General features: G+C 38.0%; 2 protein-coding genes across 4 annotated transcripts in view; one reads left to right on the forward strand and one right to left on the reverse strand.

Annotated features, from left to right (window-relative positions):
• The window catches only part of nt5c2b (5'-nucleotidase, cytosolic IIb), a 28,041-nt gene extending 24,531 nt beyond the window's left edge, over window positions 1-3,510 (reverse strand). For 2 of the 3 annotated variants that reach the window (XM_053476697.1, XM_053476699.1), the window contains exons 1-2: window positions 3,325-3,510; window positions 951-1,080 (exon numbers count right to left, since the gene is read on the reverse strand). In XM_053476697.1, coding sequence (XP_053332672.1) covers window positions 951-1,063 — 113 coding nt within the window. In that variant the 5' untranslated portion in view covers window positions 1,064-1,080; window positions 3,325-3,510. Of the gene's footprint in view, window positions 1-950; window positions 1,081-3,320 lie in introns of all 3 variants that reach the window. The other variant, XM_053476698.1, reaches the window with a different exon arrangement.
• A 2,454-nt stretch (window positions 3,511-5,964) lies between these two features.
• On the forward strand, window positions 5,965-11,434 carry inab (internexin neuronal intermediate filament protein, alpha b). Its single transcript, XM_053477512.1, has 3 exons — window positions 5,965-7,140; window positions 8,087-8,211; window positions 8,377-11,434. Exons 1-3 carry the CDS (start codon window positions 6,103-6,105, stop codon window positions 8,615-8,617), a joined length of 1,404 nt encoding a protein of 467 aa, XP_053333487.1. The 5' UTR covers window positions 5,965-6,102; the 3' UTR covers window positions 8,618-11,434.
• Window positions 11,435-17,043: the final 5,609 nt, after the last annotated feature.

Here is a 17,043-nt window from a genome sequence, read left to right on the forward strand (position 1 = left end):
CTAAAACTTCCTTCTGGCATAAATCCAGATTCAGACCTAAATTACGAAAATAACCAGCTAGCAGCGCTCCTGGTGAATTATTACTGCTGCCAAGGCTGATATCCCTAATTCTCTCACAGCTTTGCCTACAGTATAACGCAGGTTTCCAACACAGATTAGGACACTTCATGCTCACTATATTAATCTTCTGTTGAGCTGCCATTCAGCTGACCCACATTTTCCATAAATGGATAAAATACCTTTTCTCTTAGCTTTGCATTAGTTTCTGGATCATTTATACTACTGAATAATACTATTTTTATTAAATATATTAATACTTTAAGGTCAAGAACTTAATAAAAAAATGTCATAATAAACCAGAAGCTTAAGTTTCTACTTCTATAAACTGAAAACAATATTTATCATAATAATAAACTGACTAGAAACAGCAGACTCCATGTTTAACGTCTCAACTTGATGGTGAATAATCATTACATTATTAATAATCATACAGATGAAGTAAATATCATTGAACACCAGCCCATCTGATCCTATCACACAGCTAATTTAGAACAAACCATCAAAAAGTCAATGCTAGTGAATCTAGAAAGGCACCGAACCACAGGACACGGCGTTCAAACTTCTCAGATCCCAAATCAATCAAGCTCCCATAGCCTTCAACTGAACAAACACCTCCAGTGGGCTCCTTGCCTGCTTGGGCTCTTTGCCTGCTTTTCTGTGGGATCGACCCAAAGGACTGGCCTTTATTCCTGCGAGCATTGGGTGGGTAAGCCTTGGGTGCCCATGATTCTGTCTCCAGTGTGCTGGTGTATAATTGCTAATCAGTGTAAATGTTATAATGTTATGTGGTCATAATGTTATGGCTGGTATGACTTGTTTATATAATAATTTAAGTTATAAGAATTTTACATTCTAACATTTTACTAAATAAGTTTGTCCCTCATGCATACCTGTGATAGGCTTCGCGTCTGTATTTTTTCATTGCCAATCTGTCCATGTTCGCTGGGAGGTCTGCGTAATGCTGAAGGCGGTCGCTCCATGATGTAGTCATCTTTATATCCATTAGGCTTAAATTTTAATCTGCAGGACAAAAATAGAGACAGATGTTCTTGCTCATAGAGACAGAACGGGATTGAAAAAGGTGGCCATTAACAGGCAATTTAACAAAATCACTTTGAAGTTGTTGGTGTCTACACATCAGAGAATCCACAACCCAGGCGGTCACATTTAAATGTGATTACCTTGCTGTTAAAGGAATAAACAAGTACTGACTAATGTCCTACACTAAAATACTGAAATGGAAAATGTCAGGACATGAAATGTTAATCCAGACCTGGAATGGTCTCTTCTTTGAAGTAAAATCAACCAGGTTGATTAGATTTAAACTAAATCAAATTCTTTTCAGGTAAAATCACATTCAGACCAAGCCCAGTGCTGCAAATTAGATTAAGGTTAATTAGGCAAGTTCTGTAACTTCAGTGTACAAGTCTAAATCTGCAAACTGAAGGTATTATTTCAATAAAACATATTATAATGTATTTACAGTGTCATGTCATGCCCCACTTTCACCAAAGTCCACGTTTCACCAGCATTTTATTGCGCAAGATGACTAGTGGGCACTGAACAGCTAGGCTAAGCACTTCTCTGGCCCTGTAATTTATGAATGCTGACTTGTGCAAACATGCTGGAGGCCTTAAGGGCTAAAGGACAGAGGTTTCTTCTAGCATGTGAACTGAGGACTCTGCAAGACAAGCCTAAAAGTCTTATACCTTCTTAAATAGAGAGGTCTTTCACTTGCTTACAGATTTTAGCCACAACTGGAATGGGGGGGGGGGGGGGGGGGGGGGGGAGTGGGCTGTAAATAAACAGGCTGCCAGCTTTTGTTGCTTGAACAGAAATTAAATGGGCCAAAAGACACCTGCTGGCAAGGTTTTGGCTAGAACTGCGCACTCGCAAAATGGGGTTATTTACATAGTTATGGCTATTTACTTGTTTAAAATGTAATTCACTTAGAAAAAACAGGCATAAAACTGTGACCATTACTTGTCACAGGATGGTCGTACACACAGACATAGGGGTACTATTTTGTAATGTTAGTTTTTGTAAATATTACCTAGTGCAATTTTACTCTAAAAGTTATTTTGATCTAATCATGTGCCTGAAATATTTTTTTTAAGTAAAATAAATAAAAATTTCCAGGTACATATTAAAGGCACATAATATCCGAACAAAGAAAGGTGCAGTTTCTTCAAAGGGAAAATTGATTATTATAAGTTATCAACCACAATTCCTTTAATATTCAACTGGAATCCTCAAAATGGAACACAATGAAATTTTTTGTTTGTTTGTTTTTCTTTTAATTAAAACGATGTTTCTTTTAAAACATATAAGTTAAAAACAGAAACGATGCAATTACAAAAAAAAACAATGTTGATTAATGAACGTCAAATTTAAACAGCAATAAATTTAAACCATTCAAATAATCAATACTGCAATACTATACATTTTCTTTTCTTTTTTCATAAGTCTTAGTATATCTAGATCACTGGAAATGCACTAGACTTCCAGACAGTGTATAAAAATAAGGACTGTTTGACATGGTTCTGGCAACCCAACAAAAAAAAAAAACCTATAGACTCACAAGTATAAACTTTAAAAATATCAAAAGGTCGAGGATTCCTCATTTGTGTGTGTTTTTTTTCCTTTCAGATCTAGCAAAGAATTTACCAAAAGGCCAGATTCAGAGCTAACAAAATAACTAACCTCCCAGAAAGGAAATAAGACCATAGACAACCAAGGGATTGTTTGTTTGTTTGTAATTTGAGTACAATCTATGGATCAACTTTGAACTGAATTCAGGTTTTACTTGGTCCTAAGGGAGTCTAAGTAATGTAACATGGGGTAACATTCTGCAGTAATTACAGCTGCACAACAATAGCATGCTTAGCTAGCTTCAAACAGCTTTAACTAGTTTCCATCACTGCAAACTTAACATTCCTAACTGTTAGCTAAGAAACTGCGTATATGTAAAAGATACTAACGAGTATTACATAGTTATACACAGGGCTACCGGCCTACAGATGAACACGCAGGCAGCGAGGTTTTGCTTTTGTGCAGCGAAATGTCAAACATCTCAGCACATCACGGACATCCTATGTTTTTGTTGTTGTTATTCTGTATCTAAATGTAGCGTTTAATCCCACGCGCACACAAACTCGAAATAGATACAAACAGCCAAGCTGTAAACAAAGTGTACAGTAAGATTAAAAAAAAAGTGATGCGTGTCTTAAGTGTAACAAACTAACGCCATTTTCACTCACCCACCTTTCAGTGAAGAAGCAGAAAGCTGCAGCTGCACAAGCAGGAGATCTGAGCATGCGCTGTAGCACACCACCAACAAACACTACCACTATTAACACCACCACCACCACCGGAGAGCAGAGCGCGTGCAGCTGTGCGAGCACCTTTTTCTCCTGTCTCTGTCCTGTACAAGTGAATATACCCGTCTCCTCCTCCTCCTCCTTCACAATAACTGACGGAAGAGATGAGGGGAGGAGATTAGGTGCACTAGTGGGCGGGATTTAGCCTGTTAAGGGGAGTGGTTATAGTTGCTGCTGTACTGTTGTTGTTGTTGTTGTTTTTTTACATTAGAGATATTTGTTAAATTAAAAATCATTTACTTTATGAATTTATAGAGTTTTTTTCGTTTTTTTTTTTTTACAAAACACTGCATCACATTTAAAGAAAATAAGTAAGCATTTTTTTAAAAATGACGGAAGAAAGTGTAATACTGTATATGCAGGACGGTGGTGAGTGGGCGTGGCTTTGATCATGTAGAGGGCGTGGTTATGTGCACGATATAAGTGCAGATCACAAACTTTGGTGAAACAGAACGAAGTATTAAATTGATTATCAGTTTTATTTAAATTTTTCTTTTTCAAATTTATGTCTTTGTAGATAATGAATAAGCAATAAGAAAGCATTTTATTGGTGCACATACTGAAAAAGTTGGAGAAAGTATATTCGAATACTACAAATGATATGGTGTCAAAGCAACTTTATAATAAAAATATAACTGAAAGAAGAGTGAACACAAAATGAAGAAAGAAAAATGAAGGGTTGCTGAGCGGAGCTTACATAACTAACTTAACCAGTGTGGTTAAGGATTACTTAATATAATTAAGAGACTGTGCCATCGTAGGTGGGGCTTATATAATGTTAAGGCGTTGTTCACATGCACGTCAGGTCTTTAATGATATAATGATATTCTTACATTTAATGAACTGTAAAATGAAAACAGCAGGGCAGGTCTAAATTGAGTTATTAAAAAATATTTATTGTATTAGGAATTACAAAGCATCCATATAACATGACATCCATCCATCTAAGAACCTCATAAGGCCATGTAGGGGCCATAAAGGCCAATGGTTACCATTGGGAATTATCTTAATCTTCATGTCTTTGGACTGGGAGAGAAAGCCAGAGTCCCCAGAGGAAACCCACCAAGCCAAACCACCTAGGTTTTCCATCTTGTTTCTTAACCAACCATACAGTGCTTTTACAGTTAGATTTAACTGAATATAACACTTATATAAAGAATTTTATTATCACATTATCTTCATTTATCTTCTATACTGCTTATACACACATATGGGCAGTTTGGGGAATGCCAATTAACCTAATCTGCATGTCTTTTTTCCTTGGACTGTGCAAGGAAACCCGAGTAAGGCAGGAATCGAACCCTGGAGGTGCAAGGACACAATCCTAATCACTAACCCACTGTGTCACCTATTATGTTTATTATTAAGTTGGAATCTTTCTATCAGGTCGTTTCACAGAGTGACCAAGATGAACATTTAGTGAAAGAAGAGGAAAAATAACACACCTTGATAGGCTGGATTTGGACAGCAGGGGGCGTGGCTGCTAACTCTTAATAAGTTAACTCTGTTATTAATATAAAAGGCCGGCTGTCATACAGGAAAAAGGTTTTATGAAATTATATAAAACATAAAATAATAATTGTATAATTATTGCATACTAATAAATACTTAAAATAATGAATACATAATTTTTTTTTAATTATAATAATAATAATAATAATAACAGTAAACATAAAATGTATTAACATTTTAAATGTTATTAAAATGTTTATAAAATGTTAAAAGTTCTTTGTTTATAAATTTTAATTTGAGAATACCACATTTAAAAACTCTGAACAAAAGCTGGACCCTTACTGGTTTTTTATATACAATTAGAATAGAAACTTTCAGACTGACAGACATACATACAGACAGACAGAGAGAGAAAGAGAGAGAGAGAGAGAGAGAGAGGGAGAGAGAGAGAGCATGTGTATTGTATCGGCACACCGACAGAGAGCAGCATTGTACTGCAGTCAAACTTTCTCCAATCCAGACGGTGACTTCACAGCTTTGGCGTATGATGGCTAAATTTAGCCACATCAAACCTGTGCTATTATAACTGCGTGTTACTGAGATATGTGTTTAGGAATTACTTAAAAGTGACCCTTAGGGTCCCTACACAACCCAACACCATGTTTAAAAACAGTGTGATGTTTAATACGTCAATGGTCACGTAACATGAATAATGAATAAATTTAGTTCATTTTCAGTGAAATAATATTAGGATTTGTTAAGAGAAAAATATATACAGTATATATTAAAAGTGTATAATGTTTAAATATGATTGGATGGTCTACAGCATCCTTTCGTGTAATAAAATGTCTCCTGTGGTGGTGACGTCGCATGGATGCTCCTCATGGATACCACAGAGACAGAGAGACTTTTTTTTTCTTTCTTGCTGACATCAGCACTGCGCCAAAACGGACAGTTCCATCCTGCCTTCCCTGCTTAGTCTTTATAAAGATTTGAGACGCACTACCACATCAAGCAAAAACGCTTTCAAGAAAGTTAAAGAATCTTGTTTCTGTCGTGTTTCCCGCTGACACATCTTCATCTGGAAAGCTGGGTGTGAAGATACAGCCTATAAGCAGGGTGGCATCGATTGGGACGGTCCTGCTGCTGCTATAAAAGGGGGGGCAACTCTGCAGTGTGAGTTCCGCTCCTCTCATTCTCAAACGCCAAAATGAGCTACGGATCTGAAGTCTATTCCTCTTCCTCCTACCGGAAGATTTTTGGAGATTCTCCGCGTTTCTCCGCGTCTCCGTCCAAAATGAGTGCCCCTCGAAGCGGGTACCGGTCCGTGTCCCTGTCCAGGACCACCGGCTCGAACCTGGGCTCGTACAAGCGCACCGGGCGCACCGGCTACTCTCCGGTGGGGATGGACACGTTTGACTTCGCGCAGAGCACCGCGATGAGCAACGAGCTCAAGATCATCCGCACGAACGAGAAGGAGCAGATGCAGGGCTTGAACGACCGCTTCGCGACGTTCATCGAGAAAGTGCGCCACGTGGAGCAGCAAAACAAGGCGCTGGAGACCGAGCTGGCGGCGATGCGTCAGCGTCACGCGGAGCCCTCGCGCCTCGCCGACCTCTACCAGCAGGAGATCCGCGAGCTGCGCGCGCAGCTGGAGCAGGTGTGCGCCGAGCGCGAGCGCGCCGCGCTGGAGCGCGACGCCGCCGAGGACGAGTTGCAGAAGGCGCACGAGCGGTGCGAGGAAGAGGCGCGCCGGCGCGACGAGGCCGAGCGCACGCTGCAGGCTTTCCGCAAAGACGTGGACGACGCGTCCCTGGCTCGCCTCGACCTGGAGAGGAAGGTCGAGTCCCTGCTGGACGAGATCGGCTTCCTGCGCAAGGTGCACGACGAAGAGGTGGCCGAGCTCAACAGCGTCATCCAGGCGTCCCAGGTGTCCGTGGAGCTCGAGGTGACCAAGCCCGACCTGACCTCGGCTCTCAAGGAGATCCGCGCGCAGTATGAGTCTCTCGCCTCTAAAAACCTGCAGTCCGCCGAGGAGTGGTACCGCTCCAAGTTCGCGGATCTGAACGAGCAGGCGAGCCGCAGCAACGAGGCGATCCGCGCGACTCGCGAAGAGGTCAACGAGTTCAGGCGCCAGCTGCAGTCCAAGACCATCGAGATCGAGAGCCTGCGCGGCACCAACGAGTCTCTGGAGAAGCAGATCCACGAGATGGAGGACCGCCACAACCTCGAGGTCATCGGCCTTCAGGTAAGTTTGGACCTTTTTGTACATTTTCTAGCATAATAAAAATTAAATCCTTTTTAATTGTCCTAAAACCAATTTACACTCGTTCGAGAGAAATTATTAACCACAGTATGGGTGATGTGGATAAACTTCTTCTCTGTCCAAGGTACTGAAAGCAAATGTGAAGTTTTAAATCTACTACATTTACTATATACATCCTTATAATAGATGTTTGTATTCTAATATTGTATTCACAAAATTCCACCTTCATTCTTATGCAGTTTAATTAATTATGAAATGGTGTTCAAGCTGGTAGGCGGCACAGTGGGTAGTGGTTAGCTCTGTCACCTTGCACCTCCAGGGTCAGGGTTTGATTCCCGGCTAGGCTCGATCCCCATCTCGGTATTGGGTTTCCTCTTTGGTAGGTTAACTGGCGTTTCCAAATTGCCTGTAGTGCGTGACTGAGTGTGTGAGTGTGTGTATGTGTGTGTGCCCTGCGATAGATTGGCACCCTGTCCAGGGTGTGCCCTAAGTCTCCTCGGATAAGCTTCAGGTCCCCGCAACCCTGAATACAGGATAAAGCGGTATAAAAGATGAGTGAGTTACAGCTGGTTTCTACTGTATTTTAGTGCCCACTTCGACAAAACATTACTATAAGCCAGTGATCAGTCTTATTATATAAGTAATTAATATTAAATTTAATGGTTCAGTAACTATTATGGATTATGAAATAACTCCAGTGAAAATCGAGTGAAAATTGTACCTCCTGACCTGCTTCTGGGTTGTAGGAGGGTAAGGGGTTAATGTGCCCCACCCAAATTTAACTATGCCTCTGCCAAAGGTTTCCAACGCTTGCATCAGTGCATCTAACATTCAAATTTGAACCAAAGGAATACAACCTAAGATTTTTATTTTAAATTTTTTTTAATTTTAGTAGAAATAATTCTTGTTTAAATTTGTCCTTAACCAGGATGCAGTTGGCGAGCTGGAAAATGAGCTAAGGACCACTAAGAGTGAGATGGCTCGTCACTTGAGGGAATACCAGGACCTTTTGAATGTCAAGATGGCCCTGGATATTGAGATTGCTGCTTACAGGTAAATAGAAATATATGTTTGAATATGAATAAGGATAATTGTCAATTCCCACCTTTATCTTACACTTTACGCCTGCCCCCTTCCCAATTCTTTTTTTTACTCTCAACACACATGTTTCATCATTACAACCCCTCCCTTTTTGTTTCTTTCTTATACCTTTCTTAGGAAACTTCTGGAAGGGGAGGAGACCCGTCTGAGCACTGGCATCACCTACCCTCTTTCAGGCTCTCTCTCCAGCACTCAGGGTTACAACTACCAGAGCCGTATCTACACTAGCTCTCCTAAAGCCACCAAAAAGGAGAAAGGAGATGATGAAATCAAACCAAGTGCTGGGTCTGACAACTCTGTCCCCAAGAAGGGTGAAAAGCAAGATTCTGGAGATGCTGATGTCACTTCGAAGAACTAAGTGTCATCCTGGTCCTTATTTTACTCTCCCACTAGTCTCGTTCACTAGGAATGTCTCAGAGAGGAATCCAGTGTATCTGTTTATCAGCTCTCTCTTTCTCTTTCCACTACAGCACTCTCAGAAACAGGGCGTCTGTCCCCTTAAGATAGACTGCACACTCTTTAGGTACAGTTCACTCTTTTCTCTGCTACTCTTACATGTTAGCTGATCAGGTCTGCGTTCTTCTGCATAGGTGTTGTCTTAAAACAAAAACCCGAAGTGCACTAACAAAGGCTATGCGCATTACATTCCAGAAAGCTTTTGTGCATATGTGTGGACATGCATGGTGCAGTCAGGACTAAATCGTTATCTGTTCACAAATATTCACAAATATTCATTATACAAAATAACTTTTTTCACTGGTTCCTACTACTATCCAAAATTTTGAAAAATTATTATTTATATTTTCCTGTATGCCAGGGGTACTCAACTCACTTAAAAGCTATGGATAAGCTATTAAAATAATTATTTGTTAACAACCGGTTACCTTTTAATGCTTATCCATTTCTGATCTGTCCATGACGATAAATAAAACACAGATTCAAAGTGGTTATGTTTTGTTTGACATTGGTGCTTCCCGTTACCACTTTGACTAGAGGCACAGAATATAATCAGATAAGACACATCTGTTTTGAATATACAGTATGTCTTTTCTGTTCAGTCAGCTTCAAAGTGATAAATGTCTGTAAAAAGTCTTCCCTTTTTCAATGAGCTGCCTTTGGCAAAACAATTGACACTACAGTTTTGATATTGGTCCACCAGTTGACGACCCCTGCTGTACATCATGGCAATACTTTTCACTGCAGACTCTTTCTGTAGTCTCAGATGTTTTGTTACATTCGAAAACATAAATCTTACTACCCTCACTATCATTAGCTGTATTCGACTCTTTACACACGAGTGCGTGGAAACATTGCATCCATTCCAGATCACTTTCTACAAACATATTGCCAAAGCACGAAATTCCTCTCAAAGACAAATTATGGTGCCAATCTGACTCTCCTATGCTTGAAAATGAGTTGGGTGCAAGCAGTATCTAATATTAATGCATGATGTTTGCTTGGCAAGTGTATGTGGGCCATCCAGCAATCATTTATCACCATGCAGTCCCCGTACCCCATCTAACCCCCCACCCCCCCTCCACCACCCGTCATTAATCTTGCTTTGTCCATCATGCATTGAGTCACGGTAGACTGTATCAGCTAATTAGTGCAAAATGCTGCTTGGTATGTGAGACAGTAACAAATATTACTTAGGATTTTTTCAGAAAATGAATGTATTGAAATATTAAACACACAGTCAATTGTAAAGCATTAACCAGTCACTCCTGGTTATGATAAGCTTGAATTCTGATAATGCTCAGTCATGTGTGGGCAGATGGCAAGGGGACAAAATTGGCTGTGCTCTCTGGGTGGGATGGATGATGTGTCTCAGTGAAAGTACGTGTTAGTCTTTATGCTCCCTGGTTGGGGTAGCTGTCTAATTATGGTGAAAGCTGGTGGGTGGGAATTGGCAGGTGACCAAATTGGAGTGAAAAATGGATGATAATAAATGTTGAAACAGCCATTGTGAATGTAAATGTGAAATGCTTTTCAGTTTGAGCACAAACTTTAAAAAAAAATAGCACAAATGTAGCACTGGCTAATGAACCGAAAGGCGTATTTTAAATTACACAGATACACAAATGAAACATCAACCCTAACTGAGCCATGACGAAAGAGCACATGCAGCCGTTATAAAAAACCTCATTTTCTATTACATAAGGAATATAATTTATAAGGAATGGCTCAAACTAAACTACTAATCTTTTATTCAAATTTACAAACACTTCAATATAGTTCAGACATCAATTAAACAAGTGCGCAAAACAAAGCTTCCCTTAAGTATCAATTTGCATTAATTAACTAATAACCATTGCTAGCGTGAAACTTTTGTACTAATTGTACTTGATCACTGCCAGGTCTTAACACCACTTGCCTCAAGGCACTATAGGCCTGACCTACTGCACTCCTCACTGTGATCAAAATCAACTGTACTGCAGCATGTTGTAGAGGTTAACTTTTTACGCACGATTGTCTGTAGAGAAAATGATGATGATGATGATGATGATGATGATAATGATAAAAGTTTGTGTATTTGGAGTAATCCAGGCAGTTCCCCATAAACAGGAAAAAGGGTATAAGAAACATTCTGGCAAGTACTGAAGTTTGTTCTACATTATTTTTTGGGGACCCATTGTCCTCTAGAGTTTTAGTTTTTTCTTGTGCTAACACACTTCATTTATCCAATTAAGCATACGATAATGAGCTGACAAGCCAGAACAAGTGTGTTAGCACAGTGGAAAAAATATTTTGTGGCTCTCCAAAACTGCATGATAGAACTTTTGGTCTTTCTACACAAATACTAATATGCACAAGAAGAAGAAAGCTTTGCAACACGCTTCAGACGAAAAATCCCAGCCAACACAAATCCGAACAAGCAATCGTTAACAAATACAAAGGGTGCGAGTTAAATTTACTTATTGCTTTAGGTTATCTAATTGCCTTAACTCACCAGCAGCTTGCTGAAGCTATCAGTGTGTGGGGTTGTGTGTTGTTTCTGCTAAGTATCTGCTCTTCTGATTGTTGTCACTACACTAGACATTACAAAGCTACAATGAATACCGTATAAAATGATGTCTGTAGGACCTGAATGTAGATTATGCACTGTTGTCTTTATCCTTTATCTTATTGCTGTATCACCAATGACCAATAAAGACTTAGCATTATGAAGTCAGTATTTCTTTGTCTGGGTTGTGTTTCCTTAAAAAAATGTTTATTAGGCTACAAATCAAATACTAAGAAATGTTAGCTAAGACAGTAATCCTGTATTTAGCCATTAGACAGTAATATAAAAGCTTTCATTAGTAAAATACAAAAGGAATACATATAAATATTTTCCACTTCATTGGAAATATTTTTGCAATTACTTTTTAGACTGGACATGTACAATGTACCATTATATGCTGACAAAGCATAGTAAAGTCTAAGTAAAACTGTATAAATATAAATATTATAATAAACTAAACATTAAGTCTTTTGATGTGGTTTAGATTTACATATTTATTCCAGTGAAAAGATACTATCACAATTCATTGGAAAGGCTTTTATTTTTCGGATTAATCATTAAAATACCATGCAAAATAAAAAAGGGAGGAAAAAATGTTTTATGCCATTTTTAAAATGTAAAATCCAATGTGAATCCCACAATGATCCACATTTTAGAAAATTCCATTGTAATATAATATTAATTAAATACAGAAATTAAATAAAAAATTATTTTCAAAGATTTATGTCATCAAACATGTCATCAACTAAGTTTTGGTTCTGAATATAGAGGAAAAGGGTTTTAAAGATACAAAGTGGTTTAAAGCATTTCCACTGTAGCAAGTTTTCATTAAGTTATTTATTTTCTGCATCCTAAAAGAATACTGGAGATTTCCAAACTATGAAATAACATGTATGATATTATGTAGTTAAGTTACAAAAACAGTCAGTTGTTATTTCAATAACATTAATTTAAATATTGTCAGCTGTTCTGGAACAATCCTAGCAAGAATAGTATCCCATGATGAATCTGGCTCTCATGAAGACCTTCCCAGGAAAGCAAGACCAAAATCTACCTCTGCAAGAGAGGAGGAGTTCGTTTAGAGTTACCAGCCTCACCAATTAACGAAAAGCACCTCAGAATATAACCATGTAATGAAAGCTTTACGGAGCATAAGTAGCAGATGCATCTCAATATCAACTGTTCAAATGAGATTATGGCATATTTTGGACGCTTTTAGCATTGCTTTACAATATAGAAAGAAATAAAAATTAGGAACGACCTTGGAAGTAGAAATATGTCCAAACTTTTTACCGGAATTTAGAGCCTTCCAATGCAATGGTATAGGATTTACATCATTATTGTTCTTATTAAACCATTCAGTGAGCAATCGTGCCCCACTGATGGGACTGAGTCACCCTGAAAGAAACATATTAAACATGGATAAGGGTTATCAGTTAGAAGAAATTGGTATTGATTTTCAGTGACTTTTCCTCCAGGGGTCAAGTGAAGATAACCCCAAAAAATAGCTACAGCATAAAAGAACCATCAGATTTTCCATTAACATCCATATGTTTATTATCTCATAAAGAGATAAATAACTGAAACAGATAACAGTAAAGATGATTTAGTTTCCTGATACTTTTCTGTGCTGGATGAGAATAAATATACTTGTCCACAAAGAAACCTAACCAGACTGACCCCCTTTTTTTCTTATCTTTAAAAACCTTCACATATGAACAATACACAAGCATGCTTAAACACACACACAAACACATAGCCGCACCCTGATACTCTATGCCAATGACAACACACGTTGGCAAGAACACGTATCACACACACACACACACACACGTCCTGCGGGAGTGCTAGGGCTGTGGAGCATGCCGCAGTTTGTCAAAGATTTATACCCCTGCAGTGCTACTAAGCTGCAGGGAGTGTACCACATACACACACACACACACGACCCTGAGCTGCTCAGCATGGCAATGAAATGTTTTCTTCTTTGTTGGTGTGTCTGGCTGTCTGTCTGGCTGGCTGGCTGGCTGGCTATCAGACATTTCTTTTTAGATTCATACCAGATTGTATGAGAAACTACAGGAGGATACTGGACAAATGGTGTATGGTTTCTGCATGCTCGTTTTATGTTCAATTTCGTCTATATGTAATGAAACACACTTAAAACAATAGAGCAATTTAGCAGTATACAATACCATGTGATAAAAAAATTCAGAATATAATTGTTTTTTATGTTTCTAGTGATACCTGCCTTCTAGAACCAGTTCCACAATTATTGGCATTTTTAATTAAAAGAACAAAACTGTATTTATTCATTTTCTCATCCTCAATAAGTCACCGTGGATCTAGAGGCTATCCAAGGAGCATTTCTGTGACAGTATGATAGTAGATGCATGTTGAATGTTGGAATTTAATAGTCAATCCAACCCTGGTCATATTTTTGGAAGGAGGAAGGAAACCAAAGAACCCAGGGAAACCCATGTAATCATGTGAAGAACCGAGATTATGCCAATCTTTGGAACAAAACAATGATCATGGTGCTGTAACACAACAGTCTCTTTTAAGTAGTTGTCAATACAGTAACATACAATTAATCTTTGGTTAAGCCATAAACTCCAAATTGCCAAGTTTGAGATAAAATATTCTGGTAGTTGGGAGAATTCAACTACCTGACTTGCCTGCGTCAAAAGTTCATTAGGTCTCTACCACGGCCCACCCAAATAATACATACACACAGTAAATATCAGTGACATTTTAACAATGATATTTACTTTACCTGATTGTTTAATGTTTTTAATCCTACAAACTTGTTGAACAGCAAGGTTAGACAAAGAAAGCAAATTCTAAAATTCTCTCATGCAGTCAGCTAAGTGTTAACTGAGCTCCATGCCCTGTTACCTAGGATACTGTTGCCAAGCCCATCCTGGTGCCCCACTGGTGGTGAGGGAATACTTGCTTGTACTAGCTCCCCCAAAGTCTCTCTCTCTCTCTCTCTCTCTCTCTCACACACACACACACACACACACACACACACACACACACACACACAAGCTAATGTTTTTTTTAGCAAGGTATTCCTGAAGTGATCTAATTACTTTGAACTTTGAACAAAAGATGATCAAGAAAAAAACAAAGCATGCTATCTTTTTGTTGCTACAGTACAGTATAGTTGTTCTTCAGCTGGACTTGGTGGACCACTGGTTATTTTACACATGGAAATTGAATGAAAAAATAATTTAAAAGAAATGACTGATATCTGACATTCTGACAGACAAAGAGTACTAACAACCTTCAAAATCATTAGTGAACACAAACAATAATCTTTTAATAAATACTCAAAAAAAGTCACAACCTGGATTCAACTAAATAAAATATGTAAAAGGCTTTAATTGGATCATTTTTGCAGTGGCCTTAACTGATGCGGTAATTATCTTCTCATTTCTTAAACAACCATGTCAGAACCCATATCCTGCAGTAAAGGTATTGTCCTGCATCAAGCAAAGAAAAAGAAAACAGCTAAGGAGATTCCTGAAACTACTAAAATTGGGTTATGAACTCTGGAAAGATAGTGGTGGAAAAAATGTGATCAAAAAAAAGATTTAAAAATTATTTTAAGCGAAGATAATTTAAAGGTTTGGTGAAATCAAATTGCAAAAAATAAAAATTACTGTGGTATAAAAATTTTATGTTTAACAGTGAAAGTAAGATCATTTTCACATGCAAAAAAAAAAAGAAAACTCAAGGGATTGGGAATATACAGAAAGCCATTTATCAGTGTGGTTCATCTTAAACTATTTCAGTGAGCATAAAGAATAACCTGTGGAGCCCTGGAAAAAGATCATGTAGTCTGATGGGTCCAGTGTTATAATGATTTGTTACTTAATATTAACTTTTCATTATTATTATTATTATTATTATTATTATTATTATTATTATTATGAATGCTCATGTGATTAATTTCATAATCATGTGCTTTTTCCAAATTTCATTGTACACTGTGTAATGACAAAATAATTTTTTACTTAAATGGAATAGCAGCACTGCTGTGAATAGCTACAGCTAAATCCTAACCATACCAATATTCAATATAACCACCTCTAGCGTGTGTGATATTGCTTAATTATTGAAAAAGTCAACCTATTTAGATTTTCCTTAAGTGGCACAAACAGGTAGTGTATTCTTAATTTTATTAAAAAAATAATAAAATAAATAAATAACACATTTGCATTGACAGCAGGCAAGGTCTAGCTGAACTAATATGTGTAGCATTACTGGCAGAGTAACTACTGAACATGCTAATTAGATAGCTTGCTAACTAGCTTGCTTTGTCTAACACTTGTAATGCTAATTCCCTCAAAGACAAATAGAAAATAATACCATATATAATATAAATAATATATATTAAAAACTTTTTATTTTTTATTTTTTTGTACATTGATGTGTATGGCTGTTAGCATTTTAGCAAACTGCCAGTTAAAAAAAAAACTATCTCACTAAAAAGTCAGTGAGTCTCAGCCTCTTTCACTTTTCCACCACATTTTGCATACTCCCTGAGGCTTGTGTGTGAAGGAAAAAGTGAAAACAACATTTTTGGGGAGTTATTTTTGGAAATGTTTCAACTGTGTGTCACTACCTCAAGGAATGCTAGCTGCTTTGGAAATTTCTTCACAGAGTAGTTAGACAAATTGTAATGTTAAAAACCAAACAAACAAACAACAATAAAACAGATAATCAACTTGCAGGAAAAAATTAAAAATAAACATTGGCTTTCATTTTCTTACACTTGAAATAATTTACTTATGATTATTTCTTTACTGTGTACTACTACAGTATGATGTTCCTATAGTGTACCTTTAAAGCCAAACCCTAAAAATGTAACTGGGTCATTTTCTGTAGCTTGAATACATTTTATGCTATACCAGATGCACACTTAGAGCAAGTACAAAAAGGGCACAATGGTACAATTCCTGCAATAGGGAAAGGTGAAATTTGTTTTTAAAAATGTATAGTGTTTGAAAAAAAGCAGAAATGTGTACCATAACACAACAACTAAGGTTCTTATGTACAAGACTAACACGAAAACATCGATTAAACTGATGAAGCAGAGAATATAACTAACAGTGTCTTGTTTACTGTATGTTTGTCTATTCAACATCTGTAATAGCAGGTAAGTTAATGGGTTTGTTATTACCTCTGCCACCATGCAGTTAATGAGGCTCTTTGTTTCATTCTGTGTGTGTGTGTGTGTGTGCGTGTGTGTGTGTGTGTGTGTGTGCGTGCGTGTGTCTTTGTGCACATGCATTACAGCTACACTGTACAATGGAAAAAAATAATAAAATCCAGTGTAATTAGTTTAGCTGCTCCTTTAAGCCTTTTGCTAACAGTCAATAATCGAGCTGATGCAGAACAATATGACTGCACTGCTGGAAGAAATAAAAAAAAGGGTGGTTGACATTAACTGTCTAATCAGCTAACATTAAGCGGTTACATTAAAGCAAAGTCTAATTTCCTTGCTATTACCAGTTACGACTAGCAGAATTCTACTGGCAAACATAAAATATCAAGACAGCATTCTGGATGTGCTGTGGTGTCTGGCACCAGGATGTTGACAGCAGATCCTTTGGGTACTTTTGGGTTGCAGGGTGCGGCCTCTGTGGATCAGACTTGTTTGTTTGGCACACCCCATGGGTGCTCATTCGAATTGGGATCTGGGAAATTAGGGGAGGCAGGGTGAGTGTCCTTGTGCTCTTTGGTCCTGCCAGACCCTGTCTACGGTAGGCTCT

Source organism: Clarias gariepinus, chromosome 18, assembly GCF_024256425.1.
Source record: "Clarias gariepinus isolate MV-2021 ecotype Netherlands chromosome 18, CGAR_prim_01v2, whole genome shotgun sequence".
NCBI lineage: Eukaryota > Metazoa > Chordata > Actinopteri > Siluriformes > Clariidae > Clarias > Clarias gariepinus.